The sequence below is a fragment of the Psammomys obesus genome, unplaced genomic scaffold (genome assembly GCF_907164565.1).
Source record: "Psammomys obesus unplaced genomic scaffold, mPsaObe1.curated_primary_1811, whole genome shotgun sequence".
Taxonomy (NCBI): Eukaryota; Metazoa; Chordata; class Mammalia; order Rodentia; family Muridae; genus Psammomys; species Psammomys obesus.
The window spans coordinates 5,225,806-5,248,599 of record NW_026585686.1 but is presented as its reverse complement, the minus strand read 5'-3'; the positions used below and the strand labels follow the sequence as shown (position 1 = coordinate 5,248,599).

At 42.1% G+C, this 22,794-nt stretch overlaps 1 protein-coding gene across 3 annotated transcripts in view; it reads right to left on the bottom strand.

The window, feature by feature from the left end:
* Positions 1 to 1,446: 1,446 nt before the first annotated feature.
* The window catches only part of Ttc39b (tetratricopeptide repeat domain 39B), a 100,494-nt gene continuing 79,146 nt past the window's right edge, over positions 1,447 to 22,794 (bottom strand). For all 3 annotated transcript variants that reach the window (XM_055629744.1, XM_055629753.1, XM_055629761.1), the window contains 5 exons: positions 21,800 to 21,926; positions 19,029 to 19,137; positions 14,695 to 14,812; positions 12,388 to 12,504; positions 1,447 to 8,491 (listed from right to left, as the gene is read on the bottom strand). In XM_055629744.1, coding sequence (XP_055485719.1) covers positions 8,401 to 8,491; positions 12,388 to 12,504; positions 14,695 to 14,812; positions 19,029 to 19,137; positions 21,800 to 21,926 — 562 coding nt within the window. In that variant the 3' untranslated portion in view covers positions 1,447 to 8,400. The remainder of the gene's footprint in view (positions 8,492 to 12,387; positions 12,505 to 14,694; positions 14,813 to 19,028; positions 19,138 to 21,799; positions 21,927 to 22,794) is intronic.

Genomic DNA, 22,794 nt, shown 5'->3' with positions numbered 1-22,794 from the left:
GCTCGCCTGAGGATTAATAAATAGTCAGTCCCTGTGTTACAAAAATCTTCATGGCTTCTCACTCTACTGGCCAACAAGCCCAGGAAAGGGACAATCTTGTTTTTTTCTTTTATTTTGTTTCCATTGTTTGTTTCTGTTGTTGACTCTCACTATATGGCCCTAGCTGGCTGGCCTGGAATTCCCCCTATGTAACAAAGGTCCGCCTACATCTGCCTCCTAATTACCAGGAAAAAGCAGCATTATGCACAAATATTCTCTCTCTGTCTCTCCCTCTTCCCCTCCTCCCCCCCACCCCCGTCTCTAAAACTGAAATCATACACAAAATGTGTTCTGCAGATTGGTGGCTCTGACAGTCCAGGACTAGATGAGGACAATGTAGACCTGACTCACTGGCTGAAATGGAGATGGATTGTGACAGAAAGAGGGTTTTTGTTTGTTACTATAAACAAAGCAGTGACTAAAGGAAATGACCTCCAGGTCTCAGGAAGTTGTCCTTTCTGACATCAGGAGCATCCTGAAAAGCCCCATATCTGTACCCCATGTCCCACAAAACCCTTTTTCTATTCAGTACCTGTTGTTGCTTTTACACTAATTTGTTTTCAAGACCCAAGAGCTATACCTAATGTGTTTGTAGCTCTACTGTCCAAACACAACCAACCACAGCTCTCATCTCAAAGGGACTAAGAGAGTTTACTGTAAAGCCCAAATTAAGGGGCCATGATTTAGGAATTCATAGATAGCCTCCCAAATTCCAAAGAACCATGACAACACACAGACAGCTTAACTACTCAGCATCTTCATTTCCTTATTTCTTGGGCCCACATCTGAACTGCCCTTCTCCATTTCTTTTCTCAGTAGGTGAATGAAAACCTAAATTCTAAACAAAGGAAACAGCTCATGGTACAAAAGGACTTGATGTTAGACTGGTCCACTGTGGTCCTTGTGTGATGGTTCTCCTTAGCACTGAATGCAGTAGGAAAGGCATTCCTATTTCACATTAGAGTTTAGTGCAGTTTGTCATGGTCAAGTGCTTTGCTAGGGAAATCTCATGCAATGACCTAGACAAGTCTAGTGTAAAAACATACCTGCTCGTCAGAGACCACTACTTTGTCTACTTTGCTATAAAGAATGCTTCAGCTGGGTGTGTCAGCAGCTAATTTAGTCCTCTGGGCTACTTAAAAGATTATACAAGGATGAAAGAGCTGGCACCCCTCCCTCAAGGTCAATGATCCATCCCATTTCTCACTTCATGCCCAGGGCTCAGCCAAGAACACAGCTTTAAAAAGGGCATTCATATCTGCCTGTAAGGTTGAAAGGAGAAAAAGGGAAGTCTTGCCAGGAAACAAAAAAGTCAAGCCTACATCACAATCACATGACAATTAAGGGCCAGCCAAATGGATGTTGTGTCCAACTTTCACACATAGACCAACTAGAATAAGACTGTAATTCCATCAAGTGTCATTTATTTAAATAACACTCCAATTGCACATTGTAGGTAAACTGGTTACAGCAATATGAAAATATAGAATTCTGAAAACAATCTGGCAACTTAAACATATATCTAATAACACAGAACCTTCTGTGAGGTACAAAGGAAGTAAAAGGAAAACACTGACTTTCAAAATGATTTATTTGCACTTTAAAATACTATTTCTAATATGACATCTGTTTTTCAAAACTGTCTAAATAGTAAAAATAGAAACAGGAATTGTCTTCATGTTGAAAACTTAATCTTTATATCCTTTCACTTACACATCACAGGTGATAACATAAAATCAGCATATGAAAAGTCATGGGGAACACAGCTTTTACATGAAAAATATCAGTTCACACTTTTCTTCTTCTTCCTTGACTGATGGAAAGCTTTCTAGCTGGTCTTTTTTCTTCTCTAGGACCCGAAACTATTCCATTGATTAGTGGGCGGATATTAATAACACACTCATTTTACAAAGAGTTCAATTTCTAAGACTGTTTTCCTTTGTAAAACTGATTGCTGAAAATGAACTACAGGAGACCACGCTCAAATGCCATAAGAAAACTGAGACAAGGGAACACTGCCAAGTTTGACCAGCACAATACTAAATCCTAAGTACAGGTGGGAGCTCCAATGATTCAACTTGAAAACTCCAAATTGGTTTACAAATGCCTTATTTTTGCTTACTCCAAAAATATGTGAAAAACAAATACCATGAAAGCCACTTACACTAGAAGAAAAGACAAGCTTACATTTTGTAGTTTGTGGCAAAAAAAAAAAAAAAAATTAAAAAGACAATCTCAAAAGACAAACACTTACAAAGTAAGTTTGCGTTGGAAAATAAGTTGTGCAATAAAATAATACATCTCAGTTATTAAATATATATTTGCCTTTGTATATAACTTCCATCAAAAATTTGGTGGCCTATGAACATCTGAAATAAAGATTTTAAAATAGTAAGCTAAATAAAGAGACAGTTGATACTCAGGTGTTCAGATGCCAACAATCAACAACCACAAAAATCAATGAAAAACAAACACTTGGCTCTAGGATTCCCCATGACCTGGTAACTGAGCACAGCACACAGTGTTTTGCAATACAGCATGAGCCAGAGGCTCACACACCTGTTCTCTATACATAGTGGGTGATCTGGACCCAACAATGCTCTTTTCTTATGTCCTTAAACAGAACCAAAACCCTGTGATTTAAGATGTTTACCACAATCTAACTCTTGTGTAAATTACTTCCTTAGAAATAAATCATTCGTGCTGGGTACTCAGTGCCCACTAGCATGTGTGCCGGTCCCCTTGGCTTAAGTCCCAGCACAGGAGTGGGCAGGAGGAGAGATGTACTAAAAGCATCTAACTGTCTACTGTGCAGAAGGAGAGGAAGAGGGAGGAGGAGGAGGAGGAGGAAGCACTTCAAGAAAAAGGGAGTTTGTGAAAATCATTTCTACTCATTTACCATCTCCAAAATTGTGGCCTGGGCATTCTGCTCCATTAAAGGTAAGACTGCAGGAAGATGCCTGTATACTCTCTTCAGCAGAATGGGCCACACTTTCAAACTAAGTATATTTCAGACTCAGAACAATGCAATTCCTTCAAAAATAAATGTAAGTGTTATTCTTTAATGTGTTCAATTATTCAGATACCCTCATTTTCAGTACTGGTCCACTGAAAACAACTTCTTTTTATTTTCTTTTGGTGCCCAAACTATCAAGAATTTCAATCCAAAGTTAAAAAAAAAAAAAAAAGTTAAGGTGCAATAAAACAAATCCACCCAATGTAATATGCACGTCCCCTAAATTCATCCTTTAAATTACACACTTCTAAGAACTACTGGGTTAGCATACAAGGTGCACTGTGAGTTTACTGTCAGTAAGTATATTATTACTGTACCTCTCCTATTCAGTATTCAACCTGGACCCGAGGATGTGGCTCAGCTGAAGAGCATTTACAAGGCATACACCAGCCCTCGAGGTCCATTTCTAGCACCACAAAAAATAAAACAAAATAAAATTCAGCCTGTAGGCATGTGTAGACATCCTTTATTATTTAAATACAGTTAGGCAGCTGCTTTATCTCTGCAGTATCGCTGAGCTGAACACACATCACTTTATACTGCAATCAGAGAAAATGGGGCTTAGGCTTCCTCTGATGCTAAATCTACATCTCCTTTTGCATGGTTCAGGCTGAGAACCTGCTCAGCCATCTTAATACACAGAACCGTTCTTCTATCGCTTCCTTCTGTAGTGATGAAGTTTGATAAATGGACTAAGATGGGCCTAAATTGTCCCCCATATGAAAGTCTGCCCAGAGCTTCCTTGATGATAAAGTCTGATTGTCCTTTACATTACATTTCAAGTTGAACATTCTAAAATAACAAAAGCTAACAGCAAATACGACAGACCAAAATACTAACTAGAGGGGCAGGGTTCTAGAAATCTAATATAAAGAAAAACACATAAATATTTGGGCTCTGGGAAAGAGAGCAATTTGGAGAGACCATTTCACTCCTAAAAGGGCATGAAGGATTATCCAATGTGGGCTATTTTATATTACTTATCTATAGACCAGTTTATTGATACATTAGATCTATCACTGTATCTAATCAAGAGGTGCTTAAAGAGATTAGTATTTATATTTATGTATATCCCTTAGGCACACACACTCAAAATATTCACAGTAAACTACTGGAAGGCATAAAATATTTAAATTTAGTCAAATCACCTTCCACATTACCACCAAAGTGGATAAATTGTGCCTAAAATCTTTAAATAATATATTGGGCTAGCTAAGAGGATCAACGTTAGCATGTTGATAATGCAAAAGTATCACAAAGGGTTCACCAAGTTTTTCAGAAAGTATCTTACTCATGAAATCTATGAAACCCTAACAGTTGTGACATGCAAAGATAGTTTGTAAAATAAGACTAAAATTAAGGACTTTTAGATTGGCACACCAGGAGTTCACAGGGGCATGAGGTGGGTGAGACCAATGTTCACACAAGCCACCTAGCTATAGCATCTGCCGAATACACTGGACAGAGAAACTAAACTACTGAGAGGTATTTGGAAAGAGATGATATAACAGATGCGGAATGGGTAGTCACAGCGGACAGCGGGTAAATGCCAGAATGCCAGGGACAAGAACCCAGGATACCTTTGAGAACTGCCGCAGGGAGGCCCCAGCCATGGCCATCTCTGTAGGGTGTTACCGCCAATGACAAGTGGCTACACCACCAGACAGAGAGGTCAGGAGAAGCAGTATGCTCAGAGGCTGAGGAGGACGACAGCATTTCCTCAGATCCATCCCAGGCCTGAGAAGTCACAAACACTCAGGATTTCTATCACTTCATTAACTGATTTCAACTAAATGCAGAACTGGTGATTCAGGAATACAGGGACTACAAAAAGGTGGTAGAAAAGAAATAGGAAAAACCAAATGTCTGGAGAATTTACCAGAATAATTCCCGAATTAATTTTTCCACTTGGTCATAAAGACCTTTTAAATTAGTTTTACTATAATAATTTAAAGGGAGAGCGCTCTACTGACAAAGATACAGCCACAATAGACATCACGAGGACGGACGAGACAGAATCATGAGCACCAACAGCAGATGCTGCTGGTGCCTGTCACAGCAGAACGACTGACAGAAGAACTTGCACTTCTCTTTGAAGGGGCACTTGCTTTTCACCCCTCCACACCTCGGATTCTAGGCCCTGATCAGAGAATTATGGACTAACCTGACCTCCAATTCAACTAACCCAGACACTCCACCAGGGAGGAATGACAGCCACACAGAACTGCTAAACTAACCCTCTCCCAAGGAGCTGGCTAGACTGTTGGATTGCTCTCATGACTGTCCCTCACACCTAGGAATCTGGAATTTCTTCTCCCTGTAGCTCCTACCTACTTGTCTCCTCCCCCGTCCTTAGAACAAGCAGAAAGCCACTCAAGTGTCCGCTGTGTGACTTGGGAGCATCTTCTACATACAGGCAGAGCAAGTGTTCAAATATCCACAGGAGTTGGTGGAGTTAACCTTCCATTAACTGTTGAACAGAAATCAGGCTATCCCTCTCGCCATGGCTCTGAAACACAACTTTTATATTTACAAAGCACCAATCAGAACACTGCCTCACTATCTAAAAATAAACACAGGCAATTTTGCCAGTGGCTATATAAACTGTTATCAGACATACTAGAAACCCAGCCCACTACATGTGCCTCTCAAAAACAGGATTTGATAAAATGTTCTTTCAGGCACTTGATCTTCACAAAGCATCCTGAATCACAAAACAGATTTTACAAAATGATTCTTACAAACATCCTAAGAAATTGGTGCCGATACAGTATCTTGAATATGACAGTAAATAGGCAAGTGTCTACTGAATTAATTCTATTGCAGTATTTATGAAGTTACTGGGTAGAGTCTTAAATGACAGAGAAAATATGAACAATAGAAACAAAAGAAAGAAAACAAAATATAATAGCATAGATAAATTTGTTTTATAATGTGAAAATAGCCATTAAAAAGGATTTATTATCAACTTATGCGAATGTGTGTTTTTCTATGTGATTGTTTGCCCTGTGTGTTTGGGTGTCTGCAAAGGCCAGAAAGGCGTGGTCAGATTTTCTGCAGTACAGACAGTTGAGAACCGCCTGACACGGGTGCCGGGAAACAAACTCTGACCTTCCGGAAGAGTGTTCTTAACTGCTAGGTCATCTCTCTAGCCCCTCAAATAGGCATTTTAGTGTAACTGTTTTTCATTTTATACCGGAATGGGAATTTACTGTTACAGACCATAAGCTGACAGTTTCTCACAAAATATGAGTACATATTCTTTTTGTTTGGTTAGCTTTGGTTTTGGAGACAGGGTTTCACTGTGTAGCTCTGGCTGGCCTGGAACTCACTATGTAGACCAGGCTGGCCTTGAACTCAGAGACCTGCCTGCCTCTGTCTCCCAAGTACTGAGATTAAAGGCTTGTGCCACCATTCTTTCATAGTATGAATATATTGTTTTTTAAATGCTATCAAAGCTCTCTAAATAATTTATACACTTTTCTCCAAGGATATATATAATTATCAAACATATTTCCATAGTATCATGACAATTTTCCCCTTCTATCTGTAGCTAATAATGTAATTCATATAAATGTGATATAATGATATCTGCCCCTGTCTGAAGGAATGGTCCTCTGACTCAAAGTGTATTAATCATCTTTCTTAAAAAATACTTCAATGTTGGTCAAGAAATGGTACAGGAAGTAACACAACACCAATGCCTGCTAAGCATGGGGAACTGCAGTAGAGGCCGGCGGGAACAACTCAGCAATCTGGGCCGCGGTCATCGCTAAACGCATCGCTAAACTGAAAGGTATTTGAATGCTCATATTCATTTCACTATACAGCAGAGACAAAGACTCAGCTGAGACCCTTGCATAGGGACTGTAATCCATGATCAAAGCCATAATTATCAGACTCACTCCTGTGTACAGCCTTTGCAGCTCACAGAGACCTACCAAGTACATGAACTAACTGAGGCCTCAGAGCACTGAGTGCTACCTGCCATTCCCACTGGAAAATCCAGGTCTTAGAAAGGGTAAGTGGTTTGCTTTATATTGTTAACTAATAACCAACAGAGAGGGGGTCGTACCTACAACATGGGGCTCTGTCTGGGAAAGATGGAGCTGTCTATGGTCTAGACAAGTTACTGGTCTTTGAAACAAGAAAAATGGAACAAAAGCCCAGATTCATGGAATCATGAACTGCTTTTCATCACTGGCCTTTGGCTATAATACCTATGACAGGCAGTTGATTGGGGAGGAAGGGGGGAGTTGAAAAATACTATGAAACATTCTAAATGGAAAGAGTTTGGATTAAATGCTAAACATTGTAGAAAATGCCTAATACACAGATGCGCGGTTATAACACTCAAGGATAACTTTAAATCCACCCGTTCTTTCTTTGTTTCACAAACAGGAAGATGGGGTGATTGACAGGTGTGAGGACTCCAGAAAGGTCATCTGTTCATGCTCTGATTCTGTTTCCTACTCAGAACCAAAATGCAGCCCAGAAATTCAAAAGGGACCATCAGCACTGGGTCAGCGGCGACATAGGTGTGAAAATGACTGATAGTTTACATATCATTTAAAGCAGCGGGAAGTCTTCCTTCCTGTAAGTAATCAAAGTCTACATTTCAGGCTTCAGCACTGAGGTTGGGGAGTTCTAAAATACAGCCTTTTCTTTCTTACACACATAAGAAATGTGTCTGTATGACTGAAAGCTATTACTGATCAGATATGAGTACATTCAAATACAAGACAGTTTCTGAAAAATGCCACCACCTTCAGCCATCCAGAGGAGTGGAAACCCAAAAACTTAGAACTGCACCATCTTGTAGAGATACGGGTCCCTTCAGCCTAGAAATACATTATCCACCTCAGGCCATTTGTTTCACATTTCCAGCCTCTTCAGAAACCCACTGCTATTTTATTCTAGCTGTGATAATTAAATATGAAGCAATAAAACATCTCTGAAGTTTAAAGGACAAGCCAATCTAAAAATGGCTCAGCTGATAGAGCCTTTTGCTATTTAAACAATATTAATTTTCACATTAAAAAAATAAATAATCTAACTAGACTTTATTGGACCTGCCAGTCTTTAAAAGACTTCCCTCTCAATTGAAATCTAATGTGAACTTCTTTTTAAAGGCAGAGTTTAAGAATTTCTATACAGTATTGACTGTCATTCCATAGGGAAAAATATATAGACCAACAGTAGCCACTTCAGTGACAGGAAAAGCCTGACAATAGGTTTTCTGTTTCTTATTTGAAGGATCAGGGTTCCACCTTGACACGGGGACTGAGCTCCACAGTGACAGTCTGCATTAACTGGGGGGAGGGTGGCCTCCTCTGGGTTCCTGATCACTCTGAGGATGGTTTCTTCCAGAGATGAAGAGCTGCTTGAATTCTGAAGTGTAGTCTGGACTCCAAGGAATAGTCTTTGTAGTTGTTTCTGAAGGCAGTGAATGATAAAATTGCACAGTGAGCATTTAGTTCTCTGTCTCGCAAGGTACCACCTTCCTTCCTCTGCCTCCCTCTGATCTCTTGTCTACTTTCTAACTTGAACATGCATCAGTGGAGCGGAGTAAAGAGCAGACTCTTTCTGTCGCGCAACGTGAACAGTGAGTCTGCACGCTTGGCTTCCAGAGGCTTCCCTGGTGGTGACTTAAAAGGTCACACTTTGAGTAGCAACACCCTAATTACCAAACCACAACTATAGCAAGGTCATGAGGGCAGGGCACATTTTGTTAAGTACTGCTAAACAGCTCAACTGTCATATTTAAAGGGGAAATTTTAAGGCAGGTTCATATAATACAATGATCATGAACAATCCATTATTCAACAGAAAATACCTTGAAGCCCATATGAAGTTACCCTAAAACAGACAGCAGGGTTACCCTGTTACCCCAATACCATTTCTTCCAGTTCTCATGCAAGTTATTGGTGGTTTTGTTACTAATATCTCAATTATACCAGTGTCAGAAGGGGCCACAGAAGAAAAGGGGTAAAACACAGCAAGAAACAAGGAGTGGAACAAGGTGGCAGAGAACTTTCTGGGCACACAGGGGTCCTGGGGTCAGTCCCCACAACCATGGAAAAGAAAAGCAGGGGGCACAAAATCCCAAGATTATTTGAAAAATCCGACTATGGTGGTTTGAATTAAAATGCCCCCATAGGCCTATGGACGATGGCACTATTGGGAGTGTGGATGATTGGAGGAAGGGTGTCACTGAGAGCGGGCTTTGAGGCTTCAAAATGCTCAAGCCAGGCCCACGGTCTCTCTTCCCACTGCCTGCAATCCAGATGTAGAACTCTCAAGTTCCTTCTCCAGCACCATGTCTGCCTGCATGCCATGCCTCCCGCCATGATGGTGATGGACTAAACCTCTGAAACAGTAAGCCAGCTCCAACTGAATGTTTTCCTTTGTAAGAATCATAATGGTCATAGTATCTCCTCACAGCAATAGAAACCCTAAGACACAGACTTTTTTAAATATTTATTTATTTATTTTTTAAACAACATTCTGGTCTGAATGTGTGCCTGCACACCAGAAGAGGGAGCCAGATCTCACTGTAGACGGTTGTGAGCTACCGTGTGGTTGCTAGGAATTGAACTCGGGACCTTTGGAAGAAGAGCCAGTGTTAACTTCTGGAGCCCCCTAAGACAAAGACTTCACTCATTCATGTTGACCTCTCTTTGATAAAATAGGAGTTGGCAAAGTGGATACGACACTTCGATTTAGGTCTCTGGTTTCATAGACTGCCTTGGCAGGTCAGCAGCCGATGCCTACTCTGAAGTAGTTTCTTTCTATCTTTTTACTTTTACACTTTCTTGGTAACTTTGATGAGTGTTAGTATGACATATTCTGATATTCACAAATTAAAATAAACCTGTTACTTAGATGTATCAAAAAACTGAGTATTTTCTCAGTGTCTGGCCAAAGGCTCTGGCCACTTTGAAAAGCCCACCCTACAAAGGGGAACTGCAGACAGAGATGGCCCTGAAGTCCCGGGAAAGCGTGTTTCCATTTGCCCGAAACACTGTCTGGGTTAGTGGCAGCACCGTGAGCTTTTTGGTGGTAGAGAGCTGTCCTTCCACATCGCCTGCTGCTCTGTCTGCCCTGAGTGGTGCTGACTGTGTTCCAGCAGTGACGCCTGACGCAGCAGCGCTTGCTGTGCAGCGCCCTCGTGGCTTCAGCTGAAGATAGACAGACGTCACAGCTGAAACAGCAGTTGTTCTCATGCCCAACGTGTTACCTTCGAAAGCGGCTTCTTCCTGCAGCGTCCAGTTCTCTTTTAAGAAGTACTTGGTGACACCACGTCCCTAAAGCTTCTTCCTCCTTATGACACTCTATTTACAGCAAACATCCCTAACATCTTACCTTACAGTAGCTGAGTCTGTTTCTCGCCTCATCTCCCTGTCAAGGTCACGCATGACTTCCACAGCTCTGATCTTATCTTTGACTTTTTGGTAGCTGCACTCATAAGCAACCATTCTCACTATTTCCAATTTTTTTTGGCTCTTCCTACTTGAATGCTTCTTAGCTGATAACCAGTTGTACAAATTCAGAGACTCCAGGTTGATTTTATCACTGTTACTACTGGACATTTATTTCATGTATTGGTGGGGTACGCATGCCACAGAGCCTGAGAGGAGGTCATGGGGTACGCATGACACAGAGCCTGAGAGGAGGTCAACGGACAACTCTGTGGAGCTGGTTCTTTCTGTCTAGCTTCATGTAGGTTCTAGTAATCAAACTCAGGTTTTTGGGTTTGTGGGCAAGTTCTTGACTCTCTGAACTTGTTTCGAAACAACCTTAATTAAATCCTGACATATGTAGAAAATTAAACAACAACAACTTAACAACATCCTCTTAACTCCACCTAATCTTATTAAGATCTTAATCGTCCAAGTCTTACAGCTTACTCCTGAGACTGGAATGTTCCAGGCACTGTTCAAGACCTCCATCTCCAGCTCTTGGCTTCCCCTAATGACCTCAAGCACGAGGGCTTTGGCTATCAGTCGCTCTCTCTCTGTGCTGGGGACTTTGGCTCAAGGCCCTGTGGCCCTGACTTTAGCACTGAACACAGCTGCACACATCATGGCCAGCTCACCCTTCTATGTGTGTACCTAGCGGCCACCTCCAAATACTGCAGCCCTAAGAGAGGTGTGTCTCTTTTCTGAGTGCCACACTCAGTTAAAAAAAAAAAAAAAAGCACTGTCCACCTACTAACCACACTGCACAACCCAGAGGCCTGGGCACACCTTGCGCAGTATGACCTGATGACTGACCTTTCCAGAACTACCTACTTCTGCGGGTGTTAGCTACACTATCACCTCCTCCCAAGACTCAACTCAATCAACGTCGAGGCAGCCCAGATCAACACTGTACATTTCAGGAGAATGCACTTGATTCTCTGAGCTCTCCCTCCAGCTAACATGCAGAACATTCTGGGCTGAGTTCCTAGCGGCCTTTCCATGGCTTTCACTGTATCTGGCCCATGGCAGGCATTCAGTGAGTCTAAAAAAATAAACAGTGACCACGAAGCTCTTTATGACCTATATTGTCTTGCTTTGGTTTTTGTTCTGTTTGCTTGTTTTTGACACTAGGTCTCACTCTGTAACCCAGGCTGGCCTCACACTTGTGGCAAAGATCCTGCTGCCCGGGATTACACTTGTGTGTGAGCTACTGCACTCAACCTAACTAGAGTGGGCATTCTTTCTGCCCCAAGTGTTCCAGACAAATAGACCACAGGGGTCTGCCTTGCTGAGAGTGAGCCAGGATCACAAGTCTGAGTCACTGTGCAGCAGAAATGACAAGAGACAGCTAAAGCTGCCATAGAAGAAAGACGGGAATGTGGGGGAAGGAATTCACATGATCAGAGGGCCCTCAAGGAAATGGCAGGCATGCCTTACAGGAGAACAGTGGTTGGTCAGATAAAGACCAGCTCTGAACATAACCAGTTTTCACTTATCTTCTACACTGCAGCTCCTTACAAAATATCATGTGCTGTCAGTGGACCCCTTACACTCTAAAGCCAATACACACTGCTTGACCATTTGCAGACAAAGTTTCCCAACTCCAGATACAGAGAAGCTGAAGCTGCTCAGTCAACTAGGTGGTCACAATCATATCTCTAGGTAGCCACAGAGAAATGGATTGAGGGGCTGGAAACAGCACAAATGTGGCAAAATCTCCCGTGCAGAAATGAGCCCAAGTCAGTGAAAGTGCACCCTGAACCTGCATGAGCTCACTAGCTTTCAGTAGTGCAAAGGCACCGGTGCACTCGCAATGGCACTGATGTCTCCCGCTCCACGCCACCAGGACGAGTTACCTTCAGTACTCACCTTGCAGTTTCTAGGACCTTTATGGCTTTGTCAATTTCCCCTTGGCTTTTATACAAAAATGCCAACTCAAACAGAGTGAATGGTACCAGATAGTGGTCGTACTTCAGCAGCTTTTCACTACAAGAACAGAGGAAAATCAACGGAAATCTTAAGAGAACACAAAGAGAATCATCTGAAGGACACACCAGTCTTCCTTTTCCAGACAGCATTATGACTATCAGAGGAAGGCCACTGCCACACAGATATGGTACTCAGCGACCTACAGGACAAAGTATGCTTTCACACACTATTCTTTTGTTCCTTACGGTAAGGCCAACACTGCTATGGTATGACCTCTCAGGCAGATCAACACACAGACCTGCAACAAGATGAACCCAGAGTCACCAAGACCATCTTCACAGGCTCGTGATTCTAAGCTGAAGAATAAGGAAGTAGCATTGGTTTTGTGTTTAACTAAGCATCAACTTCCTTCACACTTAAGTCTGAGAATTCTTCAAAATGTCAATGAGTAGGTGGCAGGAAGTCCTGTTTCAGCATCATTGTAAGAACGAGAAGCTCAGAAAAAAGCCCAAGTAACAAACAGTCTCTTAAATCTAGAGCGAATTGTTTCTAACAATAATGGATTTTTCATTTTTGATGATGGATAAATGCATAAAAATATATTCATTAACAAAAGTATAAAATACAAGGTGAGACCCCACAGTTTCCATTCTGAATGGATACTCTGACTATTCACTGACTTGTATAGTATTGTATCAGGTTAATTTCAGTGTATGATTTTTATTTTTATTTGCAACTTTTTATAATGAAGTTTAAAATAAACATAATGACAATAATCGATAGCTCAGGTTAGCAGGCTATAACCCAAACTACTCTCAGATGCCAAAGAGAAGTAAAATCAAGACGGCAGGACTCGTTTGGCGTGTGAGCCCTGGGTTCAGCAGAGCCCTCAGACTTGGTATCTCAATGGACTCACAGGAAATGAGGTCCTACACCCATAGAAGCAGGTGGCTGGAGCTGAGACCCCTTAAGCTTAGAACATAGGATCTGTCCTCTGGAGAAAGGGCAGGTTAGAAGAAACTCACTCACTGGCAAGGAACAACAACTCCTTTCGCCTGCACTTTTGACATACAGAAAAAACAAAACACATCTCCGTGGACATAAACAACAAATAGGCCAGCTCTCACAGGAACTTGCATTTCATATTTAAGCTGTGCTGAACAATGGTTTTAACATGACAGCAGCTTTGGCAGAGGCCTAGGTAAGTGGTATAGGAAAACCCTTCCTCAACTCAGCCCCACTGAAGGTGAGTTCACAGTTCAAAACTTATAAAACACAGGAGTAAAGGATTCCCTATGAGACTCAACAAAACAAAGCAAGTAGCATGGTCACTGCTGTCACTGGCCCTTGAGCCTTATGAAAACACCAATAAACTAGAACTGCACATATACTTCCTTAGTGTGTTCATCAAACACAGTATATTACCTTATTTGGGAACTAGATACTGTGCCCCACGTTCTGATAAAAACTGTCATGAGGAAGGGGTCCAGGTGGCTGTCCATGGAAAGGCACATGGCATGGAAAGCAGGGTGTCAAGTGGCACACTATACGGCCTCTATCTCTTTAGCTTACGGTTTTCAAAAACATTGAGCCTGTGTTTACAAATCAGGAGACCTAATCAATCAACCAATTAATTAACTTAAAAGGGAAAAGAAAAATCAGATCGGATGTTAGATGTAGCTTCAGCTTCTTAATGAAAAGTAGTGAGACTACTGCTACTGGGCCTACACCGTGCAAAGTGAGTGGTTACAGTCTTCAGAGAGAGCACTGTGGCTACCAGCTCAGACAGGCATTCTCCCTTGCTCTAACTCTCTGAAAAGTATGAGGAAGCACCACCATTGCTATAAAAGAAGAAACGGCTTTTGACAAAAAAACTAGTGCAGTATTTATCATGTCTTTCTTCCCCGCCAAATTGCCATGATGGAACACTCAATCTCTAGGTTGTACTGTCTCTGTCATCCAGGGAGCTCGAACACATGCAGAATGCAACACACACACACAAACACACACAGGAGAAGGGGCAGAGACCAAGTGAGTTTGGGAAGCTCAGCAGTTCAATGGAAGCACTTACCAACTGTCAGCCTGGCCCTAAGTTTACATTTTGGAGTTATCTTTCAACACTGAGCAGAAATACGTGAAGCCATATTCCGAGCAAACCATAGCTTTGTTCATGAGGATGAAGGCTTGGCACATCACTGTCCCTGAGATTCCCCTCAAGCTATGACTTGTACTCAGAATGCCTCTTACCTTTCCACCACATGGCTGAAACACAGCTCAGCTTGCAAGGGCCGCTGTAAGTTCTTGAGGCAGCATCCTTTTAGTAATTTCACCAAGCACTCATCATCCACAGAGTAGTCAATAAAGTCTTGAAACACGAGACAAAAACAAAAGAGGAAAGTTCACCGGTTTTTGTGGTGCCGGGACAAGTTTTTGTGGTGTCGGGACAAGTTTTTGTGGTGTCATGCTCACACACATGAGGCAAACTCTCCGAGGTGTGACTCTGGCCCAAAAATACTTTCAAAAAGAAATTCTAACTGAGAGGGAAACTGACTGATGCTGGGCTTTAGGGAGACAATTTAAAACTCACTATACAGGACACAATGAAAACAATCGTTGAGAAAAATGTGGTGCTTACTCGCAGCACAGCCCTTATTACCGGGGCATTCACGGGCAGATTTCTCAGGTGGCCATTCTGAATTTTGTGACCTCAGCTACGACAGCAAATCTGAACGCTAAATAAAGAACGGGCTCATTAATGCTCTCAGAGGTAAAGGAGGAGGAAGCAGGCAGGCTCCTCCTGTTGTTTTGGCTTCTAACTATGCTGGCGCGGGCGCAGGGGAGGATAGCACCTCCATATGGAGAAGCAGATGGCCTCCCACCCGTTCAAAATGCAGGAAGCAGAAACCTCTCTTCCAGATCGTTATGTTTACAACCTATCAATTCTCCCAGGTTATGTCCTTTTGGGGGGAAATTATGCCATGAAATGGCTCTGAAATACAGGAAAGGCACCTAAGTCCCCACGGACTTCCATGCTCCTGGAGAATGTCAAGTATTTCCTTTCCCCACGTGGAACCCCGCCTTCACAGCTCAGTTTGGGTACATATCAGGCAGAGTGAACCGCATGGTGTGACGGCTATGTGACAAAGGTAGCCATGCCACATGTTCCATGCGTGAGGTTTTTCTGTTTGTTTTTTTTTTTTCTTTTGCAAGTGACATGCGAACAAGTCATTGCAAGACAGACTGCTAATTTACACGTGTCGCGCTGTGACAACAGTGTGGAGGGCTGGTAAAGGAAACTGACTAGACCCTGAAAGCCTTGGGTTCAAGCTTCAGACGTCCCCAGTGACATGTGCTGGTGTTTTGATTGTAGAGCCTTACCCCCCAAGGGTGGTAACAGTGCCGCTGACCCACCTAGGAGCACTTCCAACTTCTGTCAGGTGCTGATACACCACCTCTAACCTTTCCTACAACTTATTTAGAACCCCCTCCCAACACCCTCCTACCCTAATCCATGCTTCTGTCAAAGGTGTCTGCTGAGAAGCAGGCCAGTCAGGCCTGAGCCCAAAGCCTTAAGGTCCACACTGGATGCTAGTTTTTAGTGTCATTTTTGTATGTTCTATTGAACTTTGAGAAACATTTTCCTGACAGTTTGTGTTCTGACAACATCTGCTCATTCAGTGAGTGATGGTTTCTGAGCTGGCACTGACAACTGCCACTGAAAAACCAGTGAAGTCACTCTGTGCAGATCTTAACTTAGCAATGTGACAGAGGGGTTCATAGTCCACCTCCTCCACAAACCTCAGAAGTAAAGCCATCGTTTCCCCTGACCACAGCATGCCATCTGCCACAGGATCACTCCCTGTCGTTATTCACAATCTCAAGAGAGTCACTGCAGCAAGGCAGGGGAGATGGCTCTGCGGGTGAAGGCGCTTGCTACTAAACCCAATGACCTGAGTTCTATCTCAACAACCCACCTGGCAGATGGAAAGTACCAGTGCCCACAAAGATGGCCCCTTACCTCCACACACAGAGAAAAAGAAAGAATGTTTGAAAAGCTTTTGTAATCACGATAATGATGCTCCAGCTCGTGTGCGGCACAGCGAGGCTGCAGGATGTCCTGAATGTGGAGGGGGAGGTTTGAAATCTACAAAAATATCTACTGAGAATTTTAGGAACTTGCTGTAATGTTCCAGGAGGGAAACATGAACACCAAGTAAAACGTGAAAGGCCACCAGACTGACTGAGTTACCCCTTATGTAACTGATTCTATTTGCTATATAATGTCGCCACACAAATTAACCGCAATGATAGACAAAGTGGATGTGCTGCCAACTTCTGGCTATGGGATGAATTTGGTTAGACTCCCAAGAAAAACTGTACAGATATTAATACCACGTGCCGACTCTAAGCACGTCACCAAGTGCTCTTGTGTCTAGGCTGTGCCCTTTACGAAGGTGACCAACCTTTACCTACCAGAGCCAGGCACTACAGCAGGTCAACAGTACCCTCTCCCCTGTGTTTTCGAGCCACAATGGACAAAGCAAAAACCGGAACCACATTCGATATGATATCTAACAATGGTCAGAGTCCTCACACCTCAGTATTGCTCAGCTTGCCCATCACAGAGTCCCCACCCTCACTCTGAAGAACAAGAGCCTAATTAATAAGAGTCAGGAGTTGGGGGGAGGAGAAGATAATGTTCCTACATAAAACAATGGTCCTAAAAAACACTAAACCATTAGTATGCAGTATCTGGTAATGCTGACAATAAACAAATTCTTTTACCCAGAGGGAAAACAGAGAAGGACAGGCCAGTGGGTGAGCCTGGTGAACCAGCTCAGGTCTCAGCTCATTTACCCAGAACTCGCTCAGGCCTCTCATCTGAAGATGCCATTAGAAACAGAAACAGAAAAGGCTGTGGTTTGGGTTTCTGAGCACTTCCTATGTATGAGCACACGATGCAAGCATTACTCCTCTAATTCTTTTTCTCCAATAATAGAGGGCAAAATAACCAAAGGGTCAAGGGTCTCTTCAGAGAAGAACCCGACAATGATTTGCAAATTCAGGGCCTTTGATTCCGGGCCTTGTGGTTTGGGCAGGGAGACAGTAGCACATCACAGAGCCTGGGGGTTCATGCATGGAAATGTACCCTACTGAATCTGGGGGAAGCAGGAAATAGAGGGGAATGCTGGCTATTTTTCTGTAGGGAAAGCACCCTGCAACTGTTTTTGCATAACTCCCAAAAGGCTTCCTTTACTTTCCAGTTTCCACATTAACATTCATTCATCCAATTAATCTGCGGACATGAAGGCTTTACTCTAGAAAATTCCTGTAACAGCAAGAGCTATCTTTCTTCCCTATTCTAAGTCTATGTCAGCTATGGAAATACTAAGGGAGTTTGAATGAGCAAATCAATAAACTAGTCAAATTCACTGATCAACAGTGAGAGCTACTGAATTTGTTCAAATTTTTAAACTTTTTGCAGCAGGCCATCTTACGACATCTCGTTTTTAAAAATACTCGTATTTATTTTATGGGTAGGAGTGTTTTGCCCACATGTAATATATACCACCACATGCATGCCCATGGAGGCCAGAAGAGGGGGTCAGATGCCCTGAAACTGAAGTTCCAGGCAGCTATAAGCTCCCACATAGATGATGGGAGTGGAACCTGGGTCCTCTGCAAGAGTAGCAAGTACCCTCAACCACTGAGCCATCCCTCCAGCCCCGAAATCTTATTTTAAAGGGAAGCTTAAGCAAACTTCCACTCTATTTCAATTTCAAAATGATGTGGTTGTGTTGATTTCCATACAAAATAAAACATTTTTCTTTTTAAAACAGTTTCACAATAAAATAGCAAAGACTGCCTTATGTCCATTAGATTGGCTACTACTCTCTTTTGTTTTATGTGTGTGTTTTGCCTCTGTGTACGTCTGTGTATCACGTGTATGCCTGGTGCCCATGTGAGAGAGAGCACAGACTGCACTGTGGGTCAGAATATAAAGCAAAGGGGCCACTCAGAACACAGCACAGTGTGCTAATGGTTGGAGTGTTCCTTTCCAAACATACTGAGACTCTATTGTCACTGAGACTGTGTTGAAGGGTAGGAACTTTAAGAGGTGGTAATGTGTGCAGTGTGCCTCTCTCTCCATGCCATGCCCTCTGCTATGCTATGGCAGGAAAAAGGTCTTCATCAGCTGTAGCATCTTGCCCTGCAAACCCCTAGTCTCCAGATCTGTGGAAGACATACTTCCTTTTCTTCATAAATCACCCAGCCTGTGATATTCCGTTACAGTTGCAGGAATAAAAAGGGCAGTTCCTTAACAACAAAAGTACTAACTACTGGCCCACAACAGCTATGCCATAAAATATGGAGTCACAGCCTACGTGCATGTTTGTAGCAGCTGTCCTTTCAGAATAACAATCTCAAAACTCACTGGCATAACAAGAGATGTCCTTTACCTTGATGACAACCACAGGCTCAAGCCTTGCTCTTGAGATGAACACAGATCAGCACAGGCAGATGTGCACCAGGGAGAGAGGGGAGGAGACGAGGCAGAGATAAGGACCCTGCACACTTACTTTGCTTTTGTAAAACCGCCTCAGCCTTCTCTACTGTCACCAGGAGGCTTTCAGAAAGGTCTTTTCTTTTGCTCACTATTGAAAAGCCATTCCAGACGTACATCATTTCCTAAGGAAGAAGGAGGGTTTCATTGGCAACATGTGAGGTGTTTTGTGTCTAACCTTTATTCGTTTGGACCTTAGTGACGATTGCCCCTGGTTTTACCATACGCCTTTTGTGTTTTATGCTCTGAGGTAAGTACTCATGTATCTTATACTCCTACTAAAAATTCATTCATTCATTCAACAAACACATACTAATTATCTGCTAGCATACAATCCTTTGGATAGAAAAATAGATACAGAAGCAAAATAATATTTTAAACTGACACCAGGAACAACTTTGTTTAATGTAAATTTTTGTTGTTACTTTTAAGTAAAGGGAAATATTTTAAAATGTCTGCTACTTGTTTACATAAAATGTTTCCAAGCATATCACTAGAAATGATCATTGGAATATTTATTTTACTGGGCTCAGGTTCTTTTATATCATTAAAAACATGTGTCGGCCCAGTAATGCAATCCAATATGCAGAAAACACGTTTGTTTAAAGGCCATATGGCTGAATGACAGCTCCTGAAATGTAAACTAATGACTTCTCATTGCAGATTATTTAATGGGCTAACAGATGAGAATTTTTTTTGGATCAAAAGCAAATGTGTTCTTGCTTGAAAATATTTTTCTAATGTCCAGATAGTGTAGTTCACGTTTTAAAGGATATACGATGAGCATGAATTTTAAGTTATGACAGATATTATTTGATAATTCTCTTAGCAGAGCATCCATGGAAATGAGGCAGGAAATGATGGCATCAGGTTTGCTTTATGGCACTGGAAGCTAAGAACACAACTCAATAACAGTATTTTTAACCTTGTGATGATTTAAATTTTTTATTGATGTAGTATTTATCAAAAGGAGAGGCAAGCTTGGTTTGAGATTTTTATGAAAAACAGGCTACATGTGACCAATTCCAGTCAATTCTTTGTCACTTTATACCCAACCTTCAGTTGATTCAAAGCATGATAAAGTCTTATACACAACAGTGTCTAAGCACTAATGTAGACAAAAAGAAACAGAATGGTTCAGTAAAGTTTCTGCAAAGTTCTCTGACATAGAAAAGCCTCAGTGCAGACCACTTGATATAAATGAATGAGAAACAGAGCTAAAGCTAATTAGGCAACAACAGGTCTGGGAGAGGAGGTCTCCGTGTTAGCACAGTGTTCTTGTTATTGTCTGTGCTCAGGACATGATTACAGGTCCATTACATTTCTTTCTCACCCAGTCTAATCTCAGGGTTCCAGGCTAGTTGCAGGTTAGCTCCTCTCTGACCCCTGCCAGGGGCTATGTTCTTATTCCTCTTAAAAATACATAAAGAACGTCTGTGTTTTGTCAGCAACAAGACAAAAATAACCCAATGAAACTAAAGAAGGACACAAACGACAATGCAGAAAGACTAAAATTGTATGAGCACAGAAAGACACTCAAGTGTCAGCCCAGAAATGCAAATTAAAAGAGAAAAGTATTATCCGTCATTTCAATTGATACAATTGTTTTGGGGGGAGGTAGAGACTTAGCATTATCTACCCAAACATTCATACAACACCTTAAACTAAGAATTCCGTTTCTTTGAAAACACTCTCAGGGAATTACATGTACATGTAAATGATGTTCACCGTATTATGGCTATTGACAGTAAAAACTAGAAAACTCGACATGAAGTTCAAAGGAGAATGATTAAATAATCACTCAGATAACTACCTAGGAGGACTGGGACACCAGTGTGCACTCAACATCTTTCCGGTTGGAAAACAGTTGGACTCATGGTGGCATAGCACATTCAGCACTCTCAAAAGATAGCTTTTTTAAAATTTTTAAATCAAATCATGTTTTTCAAAGGGGCTTTGCCAAAACAGTGAGGTGATTAGGAGGGTGAGCTCCAGTGGACAAGAGTGGCCTCCAGCCCGGAGGCTCCTCCGCAGTACAACATGCTAGTCCAAAGGGAGGTTCATCCCTGGTAGGAAACCCATGTCTACGGAAGGCTGCGGTGCAAAGGGCGTGGCACGGCTCAGGGACGAGTAGCCTTGTTTACACTTCCACATCAAAATGGCAAAGGTTTGTTTACATGGGTTAGAAATAATACTTTAGGGGTGGGGAAGCAGCTGGTTTTATACGACAGTGTCTCACTTTGTAGTCCAGGCTGGTCTAGCACTCACTATGCAACCCAGGCTGGCCTCAAATTTGCAGCAATTCTCTGGCCTCAGCCACCCAAGTGTTAGGATTACAGGTATGAGCTACCATGCCCAGATTAAGCAAACTGTATTCTTGAAAAATTATTCTTTAAAGGTTTCCTTTCACTTTTTCACATAACTATTAAAAAATGTAAAATTAAATTTGTGATTTGTTTTGTTGTTCAGTTCTATTTTAGTAACATCACCTTTTCCACTTATGTTCAAACTTCATCTGAAACATGGAATTGGTGAGATTACTTTCAATTATAATGAAATCACATGATTTTTTGAAGTTGCCTTTATTACAATGTCTAGAACATACTAACTAGTCAAGGCACAACAGGTAAAATTTTCATTTTTTTTAAATAATTAATGAATAAATATAAAAATATACAATACTTTTTAACTGAACTATAAGGTTCATAAGCAAAGGCAAATACGTTCTTTGATGCTCTCAACCATGAGTTTATCTCTAGCACATAAACGGTGAATAAAAGCAAATACCAGGGCTGGCAGGACTAGCTTTCCTGGGGCACCTGAGGAGGGTGAGTACCTCCGCGCCTTCCTCACAGCAAACTTCTCAGTCGGAAGAGATTTCCCAGCGATTCTCTGCTTCAAGCCATCAACCTGTCTGTGAAGATCCCCATGGAAAGGCCAGTGAGCACACATATTATTCACAACTGAGGTTTTCAGACCTGTATCACAGGCCAGTAGCAGCAGGGAACCTGCCCCAAGTGCACCTTATTGGGCTCTACCCAGATCTGAATTTGGCAGTGTAGGGTTGGGATGGTAATATGGATGTACAAGTCCATGAGAGCCCCTAACTGACACATTTCCTTCCAGTCTGCTTAGCTAGTGTCTTATGTCTGTCAAACATAGTCCAGGATAATCTAGGTATAAAATTGTTAATTTCCATAAATGAGGAGAAAAGAGCCCCAAGTATTTACCCATCCAGAGGGAACACTATAAATTAGTACATTTCTTGTTAGTATTTGTAGGAACGGACACATCTATAACGTCTAAAAGACAGCCATTCATACGCGTAATTTAAGAAAGCACAGGTAACTTTGTAAGTAATCATTTTAGGATTTAGTATTTTCAAAATGCTAAGGAATTTGGGCTGGAAGACGGCTCAGCAAGCAAGAGTGCTGGCTGAGTTCAAGTGCTGGGAACCCAGGCTAGTTTATGCAGCCTGTACCCCAGTGAAATGGGGAGGTAGAGACAGGAGGGTCACTGGGAGTTGTTGGCCAGCAGGATGGCTCCAGGTTCAATGAGGCCTTGTGAAAGAAAGTAAGGCAGAGAGAGTAGACTGGGACTCCTGTTGTTGTCCTCTGTCCTCTGCACATGTACAGGTATGCACACACACACACACACACACACACACACACACACACACACACCCCTATGTACATTCAACACACACAATCTAAGCACATGAAAATGAAACTTGGATGAAGAGACTACATGTTTGTGGGGAGAAGACCACATGTTTGGTATTG